The 27227-nt window shown below is 26.2% G+C and overlaps 1 protein-coding gene across 5 annotated transcripts; it reads right to left on the reverse strand.

Annotated features, from left to right (window-relative positions):
• Nucleotides 1-26831, reverse strand: LOC145187608 (sodium channel protein 1 brain-like). 5 transcript variants are annotated; one of them, XM_090081511.1, is made up of 28 exons: nt 26703-26761; nt 23912-23961; nt 23500-23780; nt 20459-20667; nt 18509-18637; nt 17745-17836; nt 17437-17634; nt 17207-17255; nt 16632-16776; nt 15261-15398; nt 14414-14998; nt 13397-13585; nt 9317-9502; nt 9060-9218; nt 8294-8456; nt 8118-8158; nt 7627-8025; nt 7349-7522; nt 6965-7090; nt 6480-6797; nt 6223-6360; nt 5753-5866; nt 4055-4325; nt 3661-3903; nt 3324-3476; nt 1357-1614; nt 931-1041; nt 1-762 (listed from the first exon to the last, which is right to left on the reverse strand). In XM_090081511.1, exons 3-28 carry the CDS (start codon nt 23572-23574, stop codon nt 131-133), a joined length of 5295 nt encoding a protein of 1764 aa, XP_089937637.1. In that variant the 5' UTR covers nt 23575-23780; nt 23912-23961; nt 26703-26761; the 3' UTR covers nt 1-130. The 5 variants fall into 5 exon arrangements, with proteins under 5 accessions (XP_089937637.1, XP_089937630.1, XP_089937646.1 ...); XM_090081504.1 differs by lacking the exon at nt 23912-23961 and having other exon boundaries at nt 26703-26831; XM_090081520.1 differs by lacking the exons at nt 23500-23780; nt 23912-23961; nt 26703-26761 and adding an exon at nt 21082-21278.
• Nucleotides 26832-27227: the final 396 nt, after the last annotated feature.

Raw genomic sequence — 27227 nt, forward strand, 5'->3', positions numbered from 1 at the left:
TGTCATAAATTTGTTTACTGCAAAAGATAGTTTTTTTTAAAAAATATAATCTAGTATTTTATACAATAGAGAAATTAGTCTTACTTATCAGTAGAAATCTGCAGAAGAAAGTTAGTTTTTCATAGCCACTTCAAAAATTTTTATCTACGTTGTTCACGTGACAGTTATTTTCGTTTACATCGTTACAATCGCTGTGATTAGGAACCCATCGAGGTATTGTATACGATCTATTAGTTTTAAACAAAATGCGATCAGTATCGTTACTTCTTTGATGAATTTCACATTCCGAACGTCTTTTATGAATAAAATTTATAGAAAATCGGTTAGATATAATGTTCGTTTTCAAATTATCTAAACTGGTAAATTCCTCATTATGGTCACCTGCGTTTGGGCCTTTCATTTGACAGCAAAGAGAGAACTTCCTATTGCAAGAGAGGTTCGATAAATTCTCATTATTTGATTTGCCATCCTCTAGAGCTTCGTGCCGTATGTTTCGCAATTTGGAGAAGCTTCTTACGGACGTTATTGAGCCTCTAGCAAATCTACCTATTGTATCTTTAACGACGTCTATTTCGACACCTTTGTTGAAATCATTTTTCTCTTTCCATTTTCTATAATACTTTTGTATAGTGTAAGCAGCTTTTATTTCCTGAAATCTTATCATGGTTGTCGTTCTTGATGTATATTTCAAACGGTCAGGGAAGACATTTTCAAGAGTACGATCAACCGCATCACGAATGTTTATAAAACTGTCCGAATCGTCTAAATTAAAAGCATTATATAACATTATATTAAATTATATATATATATATATATATATATATATATATATATATATATATATATATATATATATATATATATATATATATATATATATATGTATAATTTGAATATGAAGTAATATTCTGGTAAGGATTTAATACAAACCAAATTTGCGTTTCAATAAGGCCTGGAGAACATCCACGCAATGTATTTTATCGCCTTCAATAATTGGCAGGTTCAAATTATGAACAGCAATTCTATTAGGAAAAGGAATGCCTATAAAAGAAGAAAAGAGAATTACTAAAATTCAAATTTTCTTGCTTAACTGACACGTAAAAATTAAAAAATACTCCTTCAAGCGGTGAAACTTTTAACTTATTTTTATCATAAAAAACGATCACATGTTTTTATAATATAAATCATTCTCAAAAAAAATGTCGGAACTCCTAAGAGATTAATAGAAAACTCAACAACTAGAACTGAGTTACAGAATTTTATAATATCGAGAATATTATAATATAGAATTGAGAATAGAATGGTATTGGTGAAAGAAAAAAAGCTTCTAAAATTTGAAAAAAGCAAAAGACTCACCTAAAGGAGAGCCCAAGTTAGCAACAAGAAATGGCAGTTTTTGAAACTCGATATAGTTTGTTGCAGATGGATCATAAAGCTGCCACACCGAATAAAACATTTCGATATCTTCATCTGTAATTCCAATATCGTCATGTCGATGAACCTCATTGAAATTTTCCAAAATGATGGCAATATATAAGTTAATGACAACTAAGAACGTTATTAAAATGAAAGACACCAAATAAACAACTGCTACCCAAGGAGTTCCACAGTTACCTGCAAAAAAAAATGATTTAAACTTTTTAAAGTAAATAAAAGTTTACAAGGAAAAAATGAAATGAAAACCTAATTGAGAAAACCATATGGATGAAATAGAATAAACTGAAAGGCAGAAATAAAATACAAAGCATTCAAAGGTTTGCAGAAACCACCCAACTTTTAACTCTGGGTGCACTTTTATTTTTTCTTTAAACCAAACAGTTTTAAATTTGTATAGATTAAATTCGTAGCTTTTTTTAAAGTTTTTCATGATTTTCATGAACTTATCTTTGGTGTATAAATTTATTTTATATATTTTTTTACAAAATTTTACAATAAAAAGCTGCTGCTTAAAAGATTATAAACACTATCTTAATCATCTAGAAAATCATCTTTAGGATGAAGCCATTAAGCAATATTGACACAATTTGGATTTGAAAAGATAAATGAAAATTGAAGAGAACTTCATTTATTTTTTCAAGAGCATTCTCAAAAAGATGCTTCACAAGACTTCTTAGAAATTTTATTTTTATACTTCCAAATTGTCAATTTACTCATCATTTCAATTGTAAAACATCATTTAAAGCATAATCATTTCAATTGTGAAAAAATATATTTGCAGTACTTTTTAAATTTTAACTAAAGATATAAGTATAAAAAAAAAAATCAGGTGACAATTTTTGAATGGTTACAAGAACAATTTTAATGAGATGCCCATTTCAAGAATCTTGGTAGTCTGTTCAGCAACTTTTAAAAACATTGTGCTTTATTACCATTAAAAGATGTTCCAAAACCATAAGACTTGTGTAGATCCGAATCTAAATCAACTTCATCTCATAGGTTAGAAGAATAAATTCTTATGTTTCGCTTTTTCTTTTCATTAATGTGATTGCAGCACCCATTTCTTAACTTCTGATTTAGAAATTATGAGAAGACACTCCATTATCTTGATCCAGCCATGTAGCATTGAGAACCCATACCTTAATTTGTTGTTGCTAAAAATTTAAATCACAAACCACATCAGGCTAAGTTTGTGTTGATTGGTATCCACATACTGAACAGCAACAGTATTAAATTATTAGCTATAGATTTCAACATTATATATATATATATAATGCTTTCACATTATTGTACATTGTGGAAGTTATTTTTGTGTAATTCTCAATTTTTTTTCTGCTAAATATAATCAAAATAGATAAAATAAATAAATTTTGATTTAAGAATTACTAAAACTTCTTGCTTTTACTTATTTTTTCCCATTTAGAGAAAATATTGCAATTAAATTCTTAAGAAACTTTTGATCAGCAAACTTTGATTATCAGGATAAAGATGGAAAGAAAGGATTAAGACTAGCAACACAACAACAAGCAGATGGTTTTAATTTATGTAGGTTCGATAAAATCCAAACTTGCAAATATTCTCAAACTCAATATTCTCAAATTCAACAGCTTCAATAACAGAAAATGATAATTCTTGGAATGTTTTTAAACAAATTTTAAATAAATATTTGTCATTGAACTATTAACAAATGAGTTGTCATGGTTGAATTTGTTTGGTAACTTGTTAATATCAATGAAAAATATGTTTTTCCACATTTCAATGACTACTTCTAATACTTTATTTTTTTACTTACTTTATTTTATACTCTACTTATTACTTTAACAGTTAAAATAAACTAAAAATTTTTTCAATTTATTTACAAAAACCATTCTAAAACTTAAACATACCATTTGGAATGTTTTTAAAATTCTGGTCACAATTGGGTGGCTGAATAACAAGAGCATCAAGAATTTCGTTCCAGCCAGCTGATGTAGCAAGACGAAACAAAACCATAATACTGTTACCAAAAGTTTCAAAATTTACGATATTGCTTAATGCACCTGCAAATAACTCAATAGAATCAATATTAAAATTTAAAGTGTCTCTTTATTTTTCTTCTTCCTTTTTTCAAAAAAGGGAAAAAGGAAAACAATTAGGCTATAAGTTTTTTAAAAACTACTCAATGTGCAGATTTTATATTATTTAGATTAAAAATAAAGACTAGTTTTATAAAAGTAAACAAACCTTGTTTTTTTATATGCGCAAAAGTAGACATTCCAATAATGGAATAAATGAATAAAATCAGGAATAAAAGAGCACCAATGTTTAGAAGAGCTGGTAAGGAAACTAACAGTGCAATCATTAAACGACGTATTCCTTTCCCACTATTAAAATAACGCAGCAAACGACCGATTCGAAGAACACGAGCAACTCGAAAAACATTTGGAGAGGCTGACAAAGTCATTTCTAACGATTCCATTATAATACCTAAAAATAGAATAAGAATCCAATTAAAGATTTAAGTAATATAAAAATTAAATGTTTAATTAAAAATAATTTTTCGTATTCAAAAAACAAAATAAACCAACTAAAGATTTTTAAAAAAAAATGTTAAAAATTTAGTTAAAAAAAAGCTCACCAACAATTGATAATACAACTATAATTAAATCAAACACATTCCATCCATTTGAAAAATAATACCAGCGTAAGGCCATAAAACGCAAAATCAACTCAGTTGAAAAAATAGTTGTAAATATAAGATTAACATAATGCAACATTCCTGTAACAGAATCAGACTGATTAAAATGCTGACACATCATCAAAAGTATATTGCAAACAACCAGTAGGATGATGAAGCCTTCACACTTGGGACTTGTAATAATGTCAAATAGTTTTGAGAGATAAAAGTCCTAAGTATAAAATACAAGAATTTGTTGGAAAACCTTTTCTTATGTAGAGCTTTTCAAAAAAAAAAAACCTTTAGCTAAATGATAGAAAATGAAAGTTTATCAATTTTTTAAAGTTGACTGATCAATTTTATATGATATATGTGGGATGAAAATGTATATCATATATGTTTGACCAGTTTGTTTTACTATCAATTTAGGTCATAATTGACCTTGCTTCTATAAATTAAAGGAGCCCTTAAACCAAAAATGAGACTCATTAATATTTAGAGGTGATACAAAGTTGTACAACTTTAGCAGATATTAAGAAATATTATGCAATTTTACCAATTTTTTTTTTTGCTTATTTGGAGCTATTTCTTTTTTTTTTTGGTGGTTTCATTTTATTAGTGTCATATGTTAAATACAGTAGTGCTAAAAATTATGTTGACAATCACATTTTCTTGAATAACTATGTAATGAATAAAGCTAAATTCTTGAGATTTTCATCAAATAAATTTTATGATATTAGTAAGAGACTAAACCACTTTAATTAATATGAAATGTTAATTTATAAAAATTCTTGCTTACATAACAGAAAACACAAAATTTGAAAGTGTGTTGACTTCTGATGTATGTTTTAGGCCATTATGTTCTTCAAAATACAATCCAAAGACATTTTTTCCTTTGTATGTTTTGATATCACATCTTTAATAATGTTTTTGTATCTACTTCCATCCATTCTGCCTTAATTTGATGAATTGGGCAAAAAATATTATGAGAAAATCATCCTCAAACCAATATTTTGTAGTTAAAATACTATAGTTTAAGCCATAATTGGTTTTCAAATAAGCATTTTAAGAGACTACGTTCAATCTTAGATCAACTTTTGATAAATGAATGAGAAATTTGTCTTCTCTCTTTTTTTGATCAACCAGACTTCTTTACAATAGATGGACAGATCTGGTAGAACAAAAATGCTTTCAAACTTTGAGAACTGTTTGCTTTTTTAGATCAAATATTTTTCCAATTTTACTATAGGTCTTGTTTGGAGTTGCTGTACTAACTATTGATTGTTTAGCGGGTGATGCTAAACAACTTTGGCTAGCCGTGTCCAAATAATCACAGATTCTTAAACTATTTATCAACTTTATCAAAAGAAATATGTTTTAGCAATTCATTGATAAAAAGTCCTGAAACAAAAAAACATTAAAAGAGTTCATCAAAATGTTTTTGAACTTTGAGTTTTCTGTTATGCAAGTAAAAAAATTTTCTTACCTAACATCTCATATTAAATAAGGTGGTTTAATCTTTTACTAATAGCATAATAATTGGAGAAAAGTTAAAGAATTTAGCATGATTTATGGCAGAGTTATGTAAGAAAATATGATCATTCATATACTTTTGAGAGTGACTGTATATTCATAATTCTTTAGCAAAAGAAACCCAACCTTTGGCTTTTGAAGGAGTCGATTTGATTTCTTAGCCAAAGCATTTTTGACAGATAAGAGCCATTGCTTTTGTAATGCAGAAAGATTCACTTCAACTGTTTCACAACCATCAAACTATAAAATTTAACACAACTTAGATTTTTTAAATTGTAAACAATTAGATACCCTCCAACAAAAACTTTTTATCAAATAAAAAAGAAAAAGAAATAAAATATTTTTAACTTTTAATGGGCCTGAGGCCAAAGCCTGAAATTAATTGTTTACAAATAGAAAAAGTTTAAGATACAAATGTAATAAATTATTTTTTGACATGTTTCAAAAGACCAAACTCAAATAAATCAGGTTTTGAAAATCTACAAGTACTAGAATATTCCTTAATACTTGAGCTGCATGAGAAATGATACTAAAACTAAGAAAATATTCATCAAAGAACTACAAAATAAAATGTAAATACTTTAAACACAACCAACCTGCTTTTTTAGCCTGTAAAAGTTATCAATAATCACAGAGACAAACAAATTCAATATGAAGAAAGCTCCAATGATTATGAAAATAACAAAATAAAGATATGCAAAGAAATTGTTATCTGATACCGGCTGCATATCAACCTTCATTTAAAAAGAGAAAAAAAAAGTGTAAGTTTTAATATAGCAAAATATCAAATGTGTATAAAAAAAGTTTTTAAATTTTTTCTGTCTATAAAAAATAAGAGTAAAAGCAATATTGCCTCAGTTGCATCAACAGCGTCTCTCATTATTTCAATCCATCCTTCAAAAACTGCAACTTGAAATAGTGGTAAAAATCCATTGAGAGCATTATCAAAGTTTGCATTGGAATTTTTCCATTGGTAACCATGAGCTAAACACATAGTTTTGTTTGGAATAATGGCAGCATCTATTCGCTCATTGAACTGGTTTACACATTTAAAAAATTTTCCACCAAAAAGTTGAACACCAAGAATACTGAATATTAACCAAAATACAATGCAAACCAAAAAAACATTTGCTATACTTGGAATCGCTGCTAGTAAGCTGTTCACAACAATCTCAAAAGAAAAAGAAAAAAAAAAAAGAAAAAAAAGAATTAAAAAATAAATATAAACTTGTACTCATTTACAAATTTCCTATGCATTTTTCCAATCCAGGAACAAACTAACAAAAAATATTCTTTTAGAAATTGAAAAGTGTAAAACAAAATAAAATATATATTTACTTTAATTCCCTTCCAACGTGATATGGCTCTCAATGGCCTCAATGCTCTTAAAGTTCTTAGTGAGCGAATAGCATTCACATTTGTGGCAATTTTTGCATAATCATTCAAAACACTAGCCATAGATAGCTAAAAAGAATTGTTTAATTCAAATTATATCAAAATAAGATACGAATATTTACTAAATACATAAAGAATTTCTTTTTTTTTTTCATTTTCAATTTTTAACAAAAAAATTTTTATCATGATAAAAATTGAATTTAAAAAAAAAAATAAAATGTGCTTTACAGAACTCAAAAAAGATTTGGTGTTAGTTTAGTGGGATGAAAGCTTTTTCACATTGAAACACAATTACAAAAACTTCACCTAATTTACAATACTACTTACAACAACAACAACAAACTCAAAGCTGTTCCATGGTTTCCTTAGAAACTCAACAATGCCAATTGCAAATATTTTTAGGAGAAACTCAATGAAGAATAAAACTGTAAAATTGATATTCAATACTTCAAGAATTTTGCTTAAAACAGGCTTGCTTGAGAGATTAATGTCATCAAACACCTAAAAGAAATCACAGAACTGAAAACTAATTGTTACTAATTGTTAAAGATTTCATGTCAAGAAGGAAAAAATTCATTCTAAAAACAAAAATATTTTTTACCTACCAACACAAAACTGCTTGCAATGATCAGTGTTAACACAAAATTGTCAAACCACTTATGCTCTACAAACTTCTTCACTCTCATTCTTGAATAGGTAAAAATTCCAAAATATTTTTTTCCAGAACAACCATCTTTTGAGCAATACTTAATACAGCAAATGAAAGCTTCCTTCTTTAGCATGCTTGGATTAACTCTTTTGTTTGAAGCTCCTTTAGAAAACATTTGATTTGCAGTATATATTTTCTTGGCGTATTGAAATAGTCTTGGTGTGTTTAAATTGAATCTGAACTTGTCTTGTGATAACTTATTACAGCTTAATTCATCTTTTTTTATCTGATCAACATTTACTATGCTTGTGCTTAAATCACAATTTTTGCCTGATTCTTCTGAAACACTACTTATCTAAGTAAGGAAAAACTTTTCACTTTAAAAGTAAAGTATTTATGTTGAAAATTCAGATGTAAAAAAAAGCAATCGAAATATTAACAAAATACCTTGAAAATACTTAATAAATTGTTTTCCTGAGCAGATGTTACTAAAAGTAAATATTTTACTTTACACCAATAAATTTGGCAAACTTCAAAATACAAAAAAAAAAATACAAAAAAAAATCACCAATTGCTAAAAAAAAAGAAAGGATCATAAGATTTTGAACACAAAAAATAAAAACCTTCTACAGCTTCACTTTTATGTCTTTTAAAAGCTCTTCTCATAATATTAACTTTTTGAACAGCAGATACCCAGTTTAGCCTGGCTTTTCGCTTTTTCAGATTTTCTTCCATAACACGGACAGCAAAAGAATTTAGCAGCAAAGCAACAAATAAATTTAATACCTGAAAAAAATAATTTTTAAATGAGTCAAGTTATTATTTCAGTACATTATTAATAGCTGTTAAAATCCTCTTTTGAGTCAGCAATTTAAAGTTTTAAAAAATTTGTGATGATTAATTAACAGAGTAAAATTCAATTTGTTTTACATAATTAGATTGATTTGAAATAATTAAAAACAATTTTTACCTAAAGAATACACCATTTGTACAGTGCATTGTTCACAACTCCCAGTGAGCATTCATTTTGTACAGCTTTATAAATGTTGTTTGGGAAACCCTTTTATTATAAGTAATTAAATTTATTTTGTTCTTTTGTTTTACATTTTGTAAGTAATGTCCTTGTTTAAAAATTGAACGACTTATTATTTTCAATGCGTTTTTAACAGCCCTCTTTTGATTCTGCAACTTAAAGTTTTCATTTAAGTTCTAGAAACTTTAAATATAAGTCAATTTAAATATATCTCAATTAATATTGAATAATAATTTTTTGCTCAAATTTGCTTTAAACAGCTTAAATAGAGGTACATTTTAAATAATGTACCTCTATTATTAATTTACAATTTAGCATTACATGCTAAATGATAAATTGTAACATTAGTACTATACCAGAAAATTTCCAACAATAAGAACAATTAAAAAGAATGGAACAGCCCAAGTTCCTCCCACAAGCATAGCATCATAAAGCAGTTCTATCCATTCACCACACAAAACCCGGAAAATGAGCATGAATGAATGGTGAAAGTCAGTAAAGTTCCATACCGGAATCTAGACATGAAGACATGAATCATTTTTTAAAATCTATACTAGTTTTACTATACTTCAGTAATTTTTTAAAATTATCATGACTAGAAATTTAAGTCAACCTTTTTGTGGGGAAATTTTTCTGCTTTATATTTGTATCCAAAACATTTTGTACCAACCACAGCAAACATGTATAAAATAATGATAAGAATTAATGTTATGCTACCAAGAGCAGTTAAACTTCTAGCAATAGTAGTAAAAAGAAGTCGCATTGTTGGCCAAGATTTTGCAAGTTTGAAGATACGAAACTAAATGAAAATTAAGAGATTAGTTACAAAAAACTTTGTTAAAAGTTTAGATCAAGGAAATAAACTTGTGACTATTCTATTTTAATCTATAGTTTACACAAGCCAAGTACTTATACAATTACACAAATTATACGAATTAAAATACAAAAAGTTCATTTATACAATTAATACAAATTATTCCAAGTACTGAAATGCATATTTTAAAAATACTTTAAAAAATAAAAGCAATAATGTTACTTTTTTTTACTATTTGTTTTAAATGTGTCAAAAATTTTTACTTATTCCAATTACTTAGTTATTAAGAAAAACTTTGTCTAAAAATTCTTTAAGATTTTTGCAGATGGAGTTACAGATAAATCTACTTGTGATGATACAAATACCTAAATGCTGCTCTTTTAATTTTTAAAAAATGTTTTTTTTGAAGTACATCCTTTTATAATTATTCCAGCAAAAGGTTCTATTTTGTTATAATTTTATAATTATTCCAGCAAAAGATTCTATTTTGTTATAATTTTATAATTATTCCAGCAAAAGATTCTATTTTGTTATAATTTTATAATTATTCCAACAAAAGATTCTATTTTGTTATAATTTTATAATTATTCCAGCAAAAGATTCTATTTTGTTATAATTTTATAATTATTCCAACAAAAGATTCTATTTTGTTATAGTTTTATAATTATTCCAACAAAAGATTCTATTTTGTTATAACTTTGACCCTAAAGTTAAAATATATATATAAAAAAAAAATGACACAATTATTTGTTAATTCTAATTTACTTAGCATTTTGTGTTATTATTTCTACTCTAAAAAAAAAAAAAGTTGGAAAAACCATTAGAGATCATCACTTTCATGAAATATTCAGATTTAAAATTTAAGCAATTAAAGATCATGAAGACATTTTATAAGAATTTTATATATTTCCAATTCAGCATCAAAACCAAGAACAAAAAAAAATTCCAAAATTTCAATTTATTCTAACAAAATCATCAACTTTCATACTAAAAATGAGCATCGAGCCAAAAATGGTTTTTGAATAGGGGTTTTAAAGTTAAACGTACAGTCAATAACCAAAATTTCACCATTTGTTCAATAACCGGATACCCGGGTACCCACCTACTGTGTAGTGAAAAGAACAAAACTATAATATTCAAAATTTATTGTGAAAAAGAGAGGTTTTTTTTTCTTTATTAGAAAGTAATAATACTATAAGTAAATAATCGTATTGAGTAATGGATAATACAATGGATGATGGATGGAGTAATGGTTATACGATGGATAAATTAGGTTTTCAACGGTAATGAGTAATTTCCTTGTTTTACTTTTGAATAAATTGTTTTGTACTTTTAATCAAAATATAAAATAATAAACTGAAAACTTTTTTCAATAAAAATGTTTTTGAAATATTTGATGGTGAAGAGTCTGCCAATGGCCACGTGTTGGATAGTGACGATAATGATTTTTTACCAGAGAGTGAAGAAGCAGCTTCGGATTTTGATGATACTGGTAATTTACAATTCTATTTTCTATTATGCAACAATAATTTTGAAATATAATGTTTTATATATTGTGTATATTTTTATAAGAAATTGATGAGAATGCACTCGGCGAAGATGAAGAAAGTGAAATAAAAGATGATGATGATGAAGATGAAGAAAGTGAATTAGAAATGCCAGTTAGTGGGCCAACTGTGACAGCAAAAGATGGTACTAAATGGACTGAGATAACAAAAAGTGAACGTCAAGTTGCAAGCATAATATTGTGTGACAGAGGTGTGGGCCTAAAAGAAATACGAACATACTGTCAATTCTAGACACATTCAAATTATTTTTCACTCCAGAAATGACTGATATCATTATACATCATATGAATAAAAAAGCAAACTCAACATATACAACATATAATGAAAAAGATCCAATGAAAAAACAACTAGTGTGGCAAAATCTTGAACTTCAGGAATTTTATGCATTCCTGGCTATTTTGGATAACCTCTGGCGCCAACAACTCAAATACTGACAATACAAAGGATATGTGGCAGTCATACTCATATCCATTGTATTGTGCAGCAATGGGCATCAATCGTTTGTTTTATTCGATTTGATGATGCCAATACTCATACTCAACGCATGGAGATTGATAAAGCTGCTCCAATACGAGACATTTGGACAATGCTTAATAGTAATTTAGCAAAAAATTATAACCCAACAGAGCACCTGACCATCGACGTGCAACTTTACCCATAACAGGGTTGAACTAAGTTCACTCAATATATTCCATCAAAGCCAGCCAAGTATGGAATTAAAGTATGGTGGATATGTGATGCAGAAAACTCGTATCCCCTCACAGGTCAGATTTACACTGGATAATTAAGTGCCGGTCATGAGAAAAATGTTGGTGAGAGAGTTGTAAAAGACTTGGTAGTACAATACAAAGGATCCGGTAGAAACATTACAATGGATAATTACTTCACCACTCTGTCATTGGCAAAATCTTTACAATCTGGGGATCTAACAATTGTTGGCACTTTAAAGAAAAATAAGACATGCATTCCACCAGCAATGACTGCATTGAAAACACGAGAAGAACTATCCACCGTGTTTGGCTTTCATGAAAAAGTAACCATGTGTAGTTATGTGCCCAAAAAAAAAAGCAGTGATTATGCTATCATCAATGCATCAGGTAGCAAAGATCAGTGATGATGCAAAGAAAAAACCAGAAATTATTGAATTCTACAACTGGTCAAAAGCTGGTGTTGACACAATGGATAAAATGCTTGGTAGATATACTACTAAAAGATTAACTCAAAGATGGCCTCTAGCATTTTTCTACAATATTCTCGATGTTACCTGCCTTGCAGCATATATCCTTTATTATGAGAATAATAAAGTGCTTCCAAAAAAATCATATAAGCGACAATTGTTTTATCGGCAACTGGGCAGAGAGCTGTGTACTCCGTTTGTTGAAAAATGTTCGCATAATCCACATATCATGAGGCAGTTTACTACGAAAGTAGCAATTTAAAGTTTTTTTGGTCGAGCAATAAATCCATATGTGCAACCAACAGCATCTAAATCTTCTAAACCCCAGACATAACTCAATTCAACCAGAAGGAAAAAGATTACTGGGGTATGCCATTTTGTCTCACCAGCGAACTTAAAAAACGCTTCAAAATTCAAAAATCATGTTCAATATGTGAGTCCCCTATTTGTGATGAGCATTGTGTTTCAACCACGACATGTGAGGAGTGTGTGAAATAATTAACTTCTTTGTTATTTTTTTTGGAAATGTGTTTAAAAACAAAAAAGCTTTAATAAACAGTCTTATTATTGTGTATAAACCCGGCTTTCATTTATATTAACTTAAGTGAATACTGGGGTACCCGGTTATTGAACGGAGGAGGTATCAAGTTTGATAGTTAATAACTGCTATTGAATGATTGATTTCAAAAATCTTTGACAAAAAAGTGGTGTCAAACTACTTCAACTTTGGGGATCCGAGCAGTCATAAAAATGTTTTAAAGGGACATTAGCAAATTCTACTTTGGAAACTGGAATGGATACCCAGGTACCCGGTTATTGACCAGACTGTTAAAAAAAGCTTTGAAAAAAGTTCAGGAAAAACCTAATCTTAATTATTTTTAATTTTGTTGTGTTACTGTCAAACAGGCAAAAAACAAAAAATTCAAAAGTAAATGCAAAAAATTAAAATTAAATGTTGTGAAAAAATCTTTTACTTTTTATTTAAACATATACTTTATTTAAACATATGAAGATTCTTTTCTTAAGTAGGAAAAATTGGATTATTTACAAATATAAATAAATATAAATTAAATTTTGCATTTTGTTTGTGAGAATCATACTTAAAAAAAAACAGCTGCAAGAGATTTCACTTACAAGACGCAAAGATCGTATAATGGTAAATCCTCTCTGTTTTGAAAAAGATGTCATTTCAAGTATAATTTCAGCAATGCTGAGAATTGCAACAAATCCATCCAATATATTCCACATTTGTTTCATGTATCTTTTGAGTGTTAGTGCTATTACTTTAAGAAGCATTTCGGTTGCAAATATTGCAGTAAAAGCCTAAATAAAAAATTTATTACTTAATGTGTTTACAATATGTTGCAGTGTGTTTATATCTTTTTGGTCATTAGGCTCAAACAACTAAGCAGCTTTATTTTTCATGTCTTATGTTTTCATTATGTTTCACTTTTTATCTATTAATTTAAACTATCTATAATAATAAATTAGATAAAAGAAAACTTTTGAAAAAGAAATTTTAAAGTTCAAAAAGTTAAATTGTCAACTTTTATGTTTTTATCAAATATATATTTTACTATTATCAAATATACAACTTGTTATTACGATTAAATTTACATTTTATTATTATCATTAGTGGCATTATCATCATTTTTATTACTAATTACTATAACTACTAATATCACTCATTATTATTTTTTATTAACATTAATATTATTATTATTATTGTTGTTGTTGTTGTTGTTGTTGTTGTTGTTGTTGTTGTTGTTGTTGTTGTTGCTGTTGTTGTTATCACTATTATTATCATTATTACTATTATTATTATTATTATTATTATTACTATTATTATTATTACTATTATTATTATTATTATTATTATTATTATTATTATTATTATTATTATTATTATTATTATTATTATTATTATTATCATTATTATTATTATTATTATTATTATTATTATTATTATTATTATTATTATTATTATTATTATTATTATTATTATTATTATTATTATTATTATTATTATTATTATTATTATAATTATTATTGTTGTTATCATTATCATCATCATTATTATTATTGTCATTATTATCATTATTATCAAATTATATAATTTATTATTCTTATATTATCAACAAGTTAACTTACATAGTTTGCTAACTTCAGGTAATTTTTCAGCTTCACTTGCATATCGTGTGTTTCAAGAGCGAGGCAAATTGTGTTCATTAAAATAGATATTAAAATAAAATACTCAAACCAAGAAGATATAACAAACTGATTAAGCTTTTGCTTAAATTTCCGTAAGGAAGTAACTGCATTATGAGAAATAGATGCATATAGTTCAAGCTTAAAAGATTGCGATATTTTGGAAATGTTGCTCTTCTTAATAGATGCCCTATGTATGTTAGACAACAAAGATTCATTTTCATAATTCAGACTTATTTTGAGGTCACAACAATCTTCTAGGACTTTCTTGTTAATAGTGTCATAAGATTCAACCCTATGGTCTACTTTTCTGTTGATTGTGTTGGTAAAATTATAAGCTAAACTGTTGTGTCTGATTCCATTCAACTCATCTTTTAAAGGTAATATTAGCATATTGGAACATAACTTCACACATGAAAGATTTTTTATTTTATTAATAATAGAGTTATCAACAATAATTATTGGAAGAATATGTCTGTCTTCACAAAAGGGTAATAAGACTTGGCGTAGAAAGCGATACTGAACATCCTAAAATCGTAATGAAAATTAAATTTTAAAGAAATATTCTTTATTTTAAACAACTTTCACAAATTTTTGTGAGTTTTTTATAACTTTTCTGAACTGAGGTCATGTTTACATTTTTGATTAAACATCTTTATGTTTTAAAATCCCTAAAAAGTTTCTCACAAACCTTTGTATCTATCAAAAATCTTCATTGAAATTTACAAAAGCTTGTACTGACTTAATGCTTGTTTGAAGATTCTAAATAATTATGGCAAAAAAAACTCACCAAATCAACATTGCATGATGTTTCTTGTTGATAAGAAAAAACCACAACAGCAAGAATTAAATTAATTAGATAGAATGAGCCAAAAAAAATGACCATTAGGAAATATAATATATACCATGGACCTAATGCAGAAGTTACCTAAAATAAACTTATTTTTATCAGTATTTTTATAAAATTGAATAAAACATATTTACCATAAATTAAAAAAAAACTTATAAAAGGTTGGAAAAGAATTACATCTGAAAATGCAATAAAATAAAAACATACACCTAAATAAAATAAAAACATACACCTAAATAAAATAAAAACATACACCTAAATAAAATAAAAACATACACCTAAATAAAATAAAAACATACACCTAAATAAAATAAAAACATACACCTAAATAAAATAAAAACATACACCTAAATAAAATAAAAACATACACCTAAATAAAATAAAAACATACACCTAAATAAAATAAAAACATACACCTAAATAAAATAAAAACATACACCTAAATAAAATAAAAACATACACCTAAATAAAATAAAAACATACACCTAAATAAAATAAAAACATACACCTAAATAAAATAAAAACATACACCTAAATAAAATAAAAACATACACCTAAATAAAATAAAAACATACACCTAAATAAAATAAAAACATACACCTAAATAAAATAAAAACATACACCTAAATAAAATAAAAACATACACCTAAATAAAATAAAAACATACACCTAAATAAAATAAAAACATACACCTAAATAAAATAAAAACATACACCTAAATAAAATAAAAACATACACCTAAATAAAATAAAAACATACACCTAAATAAAATAAAAACATACACCTAAATAAAATAAAAACATACACCTAAATAAAATAAAAACATACACCTAAATAAAATAAAAACATACACCTAAATAAAATAAAAACATACACCTAAATAAAATAAAAACATACACCTAAATAAAATAAAAACATACACCTAAATAAAATAAAAACATACACCTAAATAAAATAAAAACATACACCTAAATAAAATAAAAACATACACCTAAATAAAATAAAAACATACACCTAAATAAAATAAAAACATACACCTAAATAAAATAAAAACATACACCTAAATAAAATAAAAACATACACCTAAATAAAATAAAAACATACACCTAAATAAAATAAAAACATACACCTAAATAAAATAAAAACATACACCTAAATAAAATAAAAACATACACCTAAATAAAATAAAAACATACACCTAAATAAAATAAAAACATACACCTAAATAAAATAAAAACATACACCTAAATAAAATAAAAACATACACCTAAATAAAATAAAAACATACACCTAAATAAAATAAAAACATACACCTAAATAGACTTCCTCCCAATAGTCACGGTTTACTATTTGGAATGAGGTGAGCATGGCCCAGCCAATATTATCAAAACTCATGAATCCATAGTTAGGGTTTGGTGCAGCATTTTGTTGGCATGTATAATTTACAGGGCATTGCCTATAATGAATAGGAAAAAAAAACTATTTAAAACTTTGAAAACAACTTCAAAAAAGTGATAAACCATCTTTTCAGAATATATTTATACAAATTTTCAGGATGCAAAACTTCATTAAAATTGTGTAATTTTAACTTGAAAACTTAAATTTTGCATCATAAATACTTTAATTTTATCATACTTAGAAATCTTTTTTTTTTTATTTGATTTATTTGATCATTTAGTTGATTTTGTTATTTCAAAAAATCATTTGATTTGATTTGAGCATTTCAAAAGAACATTTACATAATTTTGGTATTTCCACAAATATTTTATTTGAAATATACTAACACCATCAATATATATTATTTTATACTAAACAATAATTTACTATTTTATATTAAACTACCTAACATTATTTATCTTATAAAAATGAATTCAAATTGAACTTACAATGAGCCACTGTTGTTGCCACAAATTGGAATTTCAGCATGCCAGTTTACTTTTCAGTTGAAAAAGAAAGGTTTTTTTTATTTAAAATAAAATTCTTGTAAAAAAGAAAAGTAAAAAGATTCTAAATATCAAAAATAATAAAAATGTTAAAAATACTCTAAATATTAAAAATATATTAAACACTTAAAATACATAAGTTTTTTTTATATATAGATGTAAAATTGAATTACATGGATTCTGCACCTCCTTGAGCCAAGATGCAGAACTATTGTATATTATAGCATTTAAAACACATTTTTGATGAAAAACTCCAGAAAAAATCTGCAATCCGATAAGAGCAAAAATACAAATAAAGAAAGCTGTCAAAATGATTACACTTGACATCATTTTCATTGCATTCAATAAAGCATTCACCATAGTCTTTAATTCTGAAGTGCAAAATTAAATAAAAAATAATTTTTTTTAATCAAAATGCCATAAAACAAGATTATAAACTTTAAAGTAGATAAATGTTAAAAACTAATTTAAAAAAAAGAACCTTCTATTGCAGATATTGTTCGGAGGGCTCTGAGAACGCGAAATGTACTTATCCCAGATAAGTTAACTACACCTGGCATCAATGTTATGTAACTAAAGGTTGTACTCATTTATATTACACAGAAGCAATAAATATAAATAAAAATCAATAAAAATTATTTTCAACATATTCATTTAAAGACAAAAAAATAGATAAATTTTTTCATATCATAAAAATGGTTAAAGATAAAATCATTTAAATAGAAATAAAGATAAAAATATCTACACATCATTTATCATCTTTATAATACTTATTTATATAAATAGAAATGAAATTATACAGAAAATTAGTTTCTTTATTGGATAAGTTAAAAGCATAAAAATTTTGATTAAAAATTGATTGTATCTACTTTTAAAATTGAAAAATAATTTTATAAACACATAAAAAACTTCTCATTTTCAGATTTAAATATGAAGTTAAATTTACTTAAATGAGTTTTATTTGTTCTAAATAATAATTTAGTTAAATTTAATTTAATCAAAAAGTTTAAAAGATTAGCATCCACAATTAGAGAACTTGACTCCATGACAAAAACAATTTTTCTTCACATACATTCCTTCTAATTGGTTGCAAAAACATTTAAAATGCAGTTAGTTTTTTTTTTCTTAACAACCTTATCACCTTTTAAATTTTACAGCATGAACTAAATATCAATAAAAAGAACAATAAAAATTTTTTTACAATCACACAATTATTTTAGGTAAATAATAAGAAAAGCTCCTCACCCTAATATCACAACTATAAAGTCAAGCCAATTCCAAGCATCTCGCAAATAAGCAAAATGATGTAATAAAAGTCCTTTTGCCAAAATCTTGAGTATCATTTCTAGTGTATATATCCCAGTGAATACATATCTATAAATATAAAATTATATATATATATATATATATATATATATATATATATATATATATATATATATATATATATATATATATATATATATATATATATATATATATATAGTGCTATAACTCATGGAGATTTTTCTAAGAACTATAGTTTGATTATACAAATGTTTCTATAGGAAGATTTATCAATGTACACTTCACCTAGTTGTTGGTTATTAAATGAAAGACCATAATACTGCAGGCTTTCACTGTATTGTTAAAATGTTAGTAATCAAGTTTTAAACCTTATATGTAATAGTACATAACAATTGGAAATATGCAGTGCTTTGTTGATTTCAGTGTTCAGGCTCCTATTAAAAACTCAAATTTTTTTTTTTTAATACTTCTGCACATTTTTCACATACTCTTTGCAAATTAAACTAAAATATGTGTTTTAATAGTATGTAACTATGGTTCAATTCTTTTTAATATAAGAAAAACTAGAATATAGCACTCATTAAAGTAATGCATGCTCACCCTTTGTGTATAAAGTTCAAGAAGCAATTATCAACAATAGAAAAGAAAACAAGATAGATATACAAAAAGTTGTTTATTTCTTAGATGGTTGTTCAGCTGCAAGAGTCAAAAAATATAACTTATGCCACCCCAAATCAGATTTGGAGTTCAACAGCAGACATGTGATGGTATAGAAGGTATAAAATTTATTTACAGACTGTTCACATACAATTTCATTTGAGCTTTTTTGAAGATGGTGATACAATTTCAACACACAATTTATAAATATCATTTGACTTGTTGCTAATGAAATTGAATAATAAAAAAACTCTTTATAAATGTAAAAAATATTGCAAACAGTTTATATAAATTTATGTATTTATATGTAACTGTAGTTAAATTATTTCTTTTATAAACTATAAAATAAATATACTTTACAAAAAACAGTTTAAAAAAAACAATATAGAATTTTTACATATATAGAAAACATTTTATCCATAGTTCATTCCGAATTCCAGCTTTATTTTCTCAAAAAACATGTTTTTCCAGCTTTTTCTGTATATAACCATACATTTTTCCAGCCTGGATATGAAAAAACAATAACAAATTCAGCTGAACTTGGCCTAACTGAAATAATTTTGCAATTTTAGCCAACTATTATGCACTTATTTGGCAAGTTTAAAAGCTTCATAATCATCATAATAATCATGGTTTTTGACAAAAAACCGAAGCACCCCCTTGTTACATTGTTTTTATATTTTATATTACATATCTTTACAATATCTGGAAGATAGCAAATGTTAAAAATAGCCCAAGTCACAGTAAATAATCACCAGAAAAAATTATTTTTTGCATCTTCTAATAAGAAAAAAAAAATCTCTACAGTTTTCCAGCTTTCATAGTTTGGTGGCCACCATGAAAAAAGTATGTGAACTGTTTTAGGCCTGATGTTTAATATTTCCATTTAAAGTCAATGAAGCTTAGTATTGATTCAATTTTTATCTTTGCTGGAATTTCTTTCAAAGTAAAATAGCTTTTTAAAAAAGTTAAAAACTAAAATTAAAATGCACAATTTCTATATTGTGAAATATACCACTAAGGGTGAACAGAATTAAATTGGCCTAGAAAGTGCAGATTTAAACAACCTAAAAACTATGCAAAAAAACTTGTGTTATTTTAGACATGATAGTTTAACTTTGTACTAGAAATAGAGAATCTTGAAGTGAATATTTTTCTGCGTGAGTTGACATGGAATGTTAATTTCCTACATCAATTGAAATAAAAGTTCCCAAAAGATTTAAAAACTTATTAAAAAAGGTTTCTACTTACTCTGCAACCTCAGGTGCATTATTCATTGCCAGGAACAAACAATTAATAAGTATTGTTGCTATCATAAAAAATTCAAATATTTTATTTGTAATTGCATAAATTGCCCATCTTCTGATTCGGTTGTTAACACCAAACAACCATAGAGTCTTCTCTTTATTGAAACAGTATATGTTAATTTTTGAAAATTGTCGTACTAAAACCAGGAATACCTACATATTGAAATAAAAATTGTTATTAGTAGAGTGTTATAACATAAGAATATAATAAACAAGAAATTGATCTATGAATGTATTAACACCCAAAATCAAAACAATACGGTACAAAATATGTAAGCAGCAATATCATTAAGATTTAATTTATGTAAGAAACAAGTAAACAACATAGTTACTAATTTCTAATATTGATATCAGATGTACATGTTAGTGTATGTGCTACTTCGCATCTCCATTAAAGTTCAATATATATCAGATATATTTTTTTATACAATAGCTATGAAATTATATAACTACAAGTTTTTTCTAAAAAAAAGGACGCTGTAAAAAATTGTACAAAAATAAATTGTTATGCGAAACAGTTTCTTAAAAATCGATTTGATGTTTTAAATATTGAAAGATTCTATTTACCACGTGGAGCGCACGCTGTAATTCGTAACTATCGTGAAGTAATAACCAACGCTATGGCTCATAAATGGTAAAGCTTAAGACATCTTCATGTAAAATCCCACGAAACTTAATACTCAGTTTTTAATAGTCTTGTGAACTTTTGTGAAGAGAAAAAATAGGGACTTACAAGAGACTTCAATTTTTTGACCATAGATTATTTATTTTATTTTCCTTAAATAAAGTTAAAAAGTTTGTTTGTATAACATTTTTTATACATGAGTAACTATTGAAATACTTTTGCAAAAATAATGTCTCGAAGAGGTAAAAGATTGTCTCGAAGAGGTAAAAGATTGTCTCGAAGAGGTAAAAGAAAACTGGTTAATAGAACAGTGGAATTTTAAAAACATTCTAGAACTATGAAACCCTTATTATTCCTTACATACAGAACATACTGATCTGTTAACCTTAAAAAGGCTAATCGTGGAAATTTTTAAAAAAGCTGAAAAAGAAATTATCTCTAATATAATGGGTGCAAACTATTATTTAACTCATTTTTTTTAAATCTCCTAACTTTTATTTGTATTGCACAAATGAGCTAAATGAGCTAAATCACTCGATTTCCTTTCAATTGAGAGCTGAAAAAGTTATAGATAAACTTACGACTCCACGGGCTGATCGGAGAGATTTATACACTTTATTAGTACTTCCTTAAAAAACTTCAATATACACACACACACACACACACACACACACACACACACACACACACACACACACACACACACACACATATGATTTGAACTATCCAGTTGTCCTAATTTCTAAAGTTTTAAAAAACAGTCTAAGACTTTTTTAAATGATTTTAGGTTTCTTTGTTTACTCTACCTTTAACATAAAACAACCAAATCAAGAATCAATCAATTGGTATTAAGTAAAAGGTTTTGCCTTTCAGATGTAAAGTAATGCATGATGTACTGAAAATTGTTTAGCAAGCAAAAAAAATGCATCAAAACATAAAAGATATTTAAGTTTTTCATGTACAAATAAACTGAAGAAGTTCTTTTACGAAATCTGAGCTGGATTTTTCCCTTAAAATATCACTCTACATTAAGTAGCTAAAATAAAATAGTGCCATGTAAACTTTGCACAATCAGATTTTGAATTTCTGGAACGGAATTATTTACTGTTTAAAATCTGTAAATAAGGTTTTTGTTTTTGTTTTTTTGCTAAAAAATATGTTAAAAAATTTAAGCTTAAAACATATAAAGTTGAATTTGAATAATGGCAAATTCCAAACGAAACTTTTTAAAAAAGGGATAACTTTAAATATTCACCCCGAAAACGAAATCAGACAACGAAGCATCGCAAGTCTGAAAAAGATGGTTAAGAATGTAATTCGTTAAAATCTTATTTAACTTCAAAAAAGAAAATAAAGAGAAAAAAAGACCCATGGTATATTTTAAAAAAATATACCATGGGTCTTTTTTTCTCTTTATTTTTTGAAAAAAAAAAGTTCAAAAAGATATCTTTTCTTATTTTTTTTGTTAACATGAAACATGTTCGTAAAATTATAAACTCCTTGAAAAGGGAATGTAACCTTTCCTAAACTTTCACGCTCTCTCTATGAAAAAACTCTAATATCATTTTAAAAAGATGTTTTTAAAGTTACGTTGCTAGTTGTACAAAACTGATGAAGCACATGGCACTCAAATAAAAATGTTATACTAAACAAAAATATTATACTAAATAAAAATGATATGCTAAATAAATCTAGACCTAAAAAAATTTTTTTGATATAAAAGACGTCATCTTCACAATTGATTTTATACTATTAATTTCAATAAAATGAAAAGAGAAAAAAGGATTTTTGCCCTCTGAAACGTGCGAAACAAAGTGGCTTCGCGAACTTTTACGTGACTTAGTAGTCACACAAAAGTTCGCAAAAGGCTTAAACTTTTAACACCTTTTAAACATTTTAAGCGCTGTTTGTAACTTAGAACTTTATTGAGTTAACATCAACTGCTCGTAGAATATTCTAAAATGAAATTCTGTTAAATCTATGAAACAGAATACTTCTAATGCATAAATTGAAAACACAGATGTAAAAATAAAACAGTCGATAAAAATTAACAAAGCTACAGGGACTTTGAAAATTTTAATAACGATTAATTAAACTTTAGCAGAACAATTCCCGCTAAAATCTTCCATCAACTTCACTAAAATCTCCTTTAAAAATCCCCAACAAAACCAAAAAGGTTACTTTCAGCACTGAACTTGTGTTATGATATTTTGGATGTAGAGAACATTTTTCTTGGAATTTGAATAAAGTTTTTTCGAAATCATGTTTGATTCTTCTAGTTTAAATTTACAAAAGTAGGATCCGGTTATCACCATTATACCCGTTATCTTCAGTAAACACTTCAGTAAAGAATTTCTTACCTCTTTTTTTGATCCAACTAATTCATAAAGAAGGCAATCTTTGTATTTTCGTATCGTTTCTTTCTCTTCGACCATTTCTTACAGAATTTTTTTAAAAGGTTATCTTCTCATCAAAAGTAATTGGATTTGAAAGAAAAAAACTTTTTTTGAACTTTTTTGGAGTAGAATGTTTGATTGAGTAGCTGCTTGATTTGTGATTTGATTTGAGAGATGGTTCGTAGCTTCGGCGTGTTATTGCTTTCAGCACAGGTGAAGTTTAAAAGTAGCAGGGAATCCTTTATCTACAGAAGTAAAATCTTTTCAATTAAACTCATTGATTAAGTTTTTATATTTTGCGATAGATAATAAAATAAAAGCAGAGTTATATTATCGTTCTTATGCTGGATATAGCGAAATAAAAACTTGTTCTTGCTAAATAATTATCTGAGAAAGTCTTATTGCCAGTAGCGTCTCTTTGAATTTCTACATTAAAAAATTATTCTTTTTTACGGCATAGAGATTATGTTGATAAGATTTCTTAAGTTCAACTCTCTTTTTTTTTTTTCTATAAAGAAAAGATTTTTTGGCTAATGATTATTTTTACTACTTTGCTGATTGGTCCTCGAAAAAACAAATCTTTCGTTAGCAAAGGTATGACGAAAACACGTGATATCTGTAGAAAACATATGATATCTTCTGATTTTAATCAAATATTTTGTGCTTCAATAATACCGTTTAAGTTTTGGAATTTTATATTTCAGCATGACAGCCTTTTAAACTGTTTATTAGAATAAAGTTGAACTTTAAAAAACAAAAAAAAGTATGGGAAATCGTGGTTTATACGAAAAAAAAAAAAGCTTAAATCGAATCTTGAAAGTCTTGAAGCGATATTTTATTTGAACGCCTTAAAAAATTTAAAGTTTTTATTTGAACGCCCTAAAAAATTAAAGTAGATTTGACCTTGGATATTAAAGCAGTTGAAATAAAAAAAGAAGAAGAAATTTGAATAAGCAAAATTATAATTTTCATTATGTAATTTGATAAAATGTAGATATAAAGAGAAATTCGAAGAGATGTTGGTACCAAGAGAGCTTTAAAATGTGTATGCTGATGAAACTTTTTAAAAAATATAACGTTCAAAATTTAGAAGCTTATTTTTTTCCATCAAACGAAAAACTATTTACGTCTTTAATCACGTCATTTCGAGAATTATATGAGTGGCTGAAATCTTGTCCGGTGTATTTCAGATTTTTTTTAAAGAGATTGTAAAAATGAATAAACCTTAATTTCTTTAAAAGACTTGGCAAAAAAAATATTTTTTTTTTTTTTTTGTTAAAATGTATTTAAGCAGGTATTTACATTTTATCACTCTTTTCTTCGGATGTTACCACTTAAAAATTCTGAAAACTTTTTGCAAATATATTTAACATAAAGCATCTTGCAACCATTATTTTTCCATTTACTTTTCTTACGGCTTTTTAATGAATATGTTTAGCTTTGAACAAATAGCGTCAGTTCAATCCATATTACTTCCACTGTTAGATTACCTATGCCTCTCTCCGTCTTAATATTTTAAGTTTGCAGCTTACATTATCACTGAAAATAAAGTCTTTATTACAGTTCATCAAGTTGGAAATCATAATGAAACGAGCGAACAAAGTTTAAGAATGTATACAAAACAAAATGTTACCAGACACTAAGTGTGACCAATGCTTTGTGCGTGTTATTTTTCAACGCATTTTTTAGTTTTTTAACCACGGCACTGGTTTTAAAGAAATAACCATAAAAATTTAATCATTTTTACTGTCATCTTGTCAACAGCAAATTACTTTTTTTAACGATCCATTTTTTTTTTTTCCTGCCGCTTAAATTTTTTTTCTGTATATTATAATGTTAATAAAAATTTTTTGTTGATCAACAGTTTCACCATATTTTTCTAATTAATAGATTTTGTTTAAATGCCAAAATTTTTAACCTATGCCCATAAACACATAATCAACAGCATGAAGCTCAGTGATTAAACCTACATTTGGAATGTTTGTGCTACCTTTGGATGAAAAAAAAATTGTTACGCGAAGAATATAGTTAAAAAAACAGTTTTTGTGCCAAACTTTTTATTTCAGGTCAAGAGTTTCTTCAACCCAATATTCTTTTGTACTACACTTGGCTTTCGTAAAAAACTTCAAATTATCGATCGAGTAAATACTTTTTCAGCAAGTAATAAGAATCTTAAATGCAACATTGTAACATGTATCATAACATGCAGGAGCATTATAACATGCATCTTTATCGGGGGAAGGGGAAGGGGTTTGTTGATGGGGTTTTTTTTTATTCTTTAACGAGTAGTTCATAGGTTGGAAAGTGTTTCTTGATCAATAGAGCTGTTAACAGTCATCAAATTTGAAACTTGTTGAAAAATCGCTACTATTTATACCAAAATATTTAACATAAATGTTTACGAGAGAAGGAGCCACAAAATAGTTTAAGTAATAAATTTTTAAAAAACTACAGCTGTTTTGTTTATTGCGAAATTCTATAAGCAGCCAAAATATTTAAATTTTAACGTTATAATGATAATAGCATTTTGAAGAGTTAAAACAACAAATAGAGATTTTAAGACGAGATAAAAAAAAAAACAAATTATTTGAAAAGTGCTGTTGCTATAGTTATAAAGTTATAGTTTATGTATTTTTAAAATACCTCTAAACACTTGAAAAAAATTATTATTTACTAAATTTGCTAAACAAGTACAAGATGTTAAAATGTTTTTTTTTTTTTATATATTAAAAAACTGATATCATCGTTTCGTTTCGCTCTGCAGGGAGCTCTTTAAGTAAACAAAAGTATGTACCTTTGAATCGCTATTAATTTAACTAAATTATGAAACAGGATTTTAATTAACAAATCGAATTCACTCAAGTCGTTTAAAAACAGTTTTTTCCCCATAAACTAAAAACAAACAGCGTTTTGAATCTTAAACGCAACATCTAATCTCAAGTTCCGAATAGATAATTTTTATAACTATAAAAATTTGTCCTATCGAGGCGAATTATTTAAAACAAGTCTTTTTTAATTTTAATTAATTTTTTAATTATTCACTTTCGATTATTTTCAATAAATATATTATTTATAAATATATTATTCAAAGATAAAAAAATTATGGAAAAAGTACGTCCTCAAAAAATCTTATCTAAAATCATTAAATTGCAAATAGCAATACTCACAATATATCCACTAAGCTACGTCAATTATACGGCATGCTTGTACTGTTACATTAAAAAAAAAAAACACTCTATAAAACTTTTTTTCAAAATAAATTTCTGCAGCCCACATAAAATGTTTAAAAAATGTTGAACAAAAAAAAAAAAAGAAGTCTGTTAAAAAGTTATTGTCAGATTTCATAAACAACCAATGTGGCTTTGAGGTTTTAGTCTATAGACAATTCTTATTCAGTTTTTTTTTTTTTTTGTGTTCTTGTTGTTGAGATTCTGCTTGTGACTTTAATTTTATATGGAAAAAGACCGGAGATTCAAGAAACAGAGAATTGCTTATTTGAATACATATCATAATGAGAACTGCAGAAAAATTTTGAACTATAAGAATATGCATAATAAAAATAGGAAAGAAACCTATTGAGAATTGTATATCAAATAAATTATGTATTATTTATTAAACTGAGTCGAGTGATAAGATTGCAAGATAAAACGTTTATAGCATTGATAATAGTGAATGTTTTGAAGATAAAATCA

This window comes from Hydra viridissima, unplaced genomic scaffold (genome assembly GCF_058129835.1).
Source record: "Hydra viridissima isolate aposymbiotic clone 2 unplaced genomic scaffold, HvirCarnegie_v1 scaffold_1, whole genome shotgun sequence".
Taxonomy (NCBI): domain Eukaryota; kingdom Metazoa; phylum Cnidaria; class Hydrozoa; order Anthoathecata; family Hydridae; genus Hydra; species Hydra viridissima.

Bases quoted from the DNA above. Each gene is read 5' to 3' on its own strand.
- LOC145187608 (XM_090081504.1), bottom strand. From the start codon at position 23,574: ATGGTCGAAGAGAAAGAAACGATACGAAAATACAAAGATTGCCTTCTT. The intron at 18,638-20,458 runs GTAAGTAGAAAC...TTATATTTATAG, and splicing joins AATGCACCTGAGGTTGCAGA to ATATGTATTCACTGGGATAT. The intron at 8,026-8,117 runs GTATTTTGTTAA...TTCCTTACTTAG, and splicing joins ATTTATTAAGTATTTTCAAG to ATAAGTAGTGTTTCAGAAGA.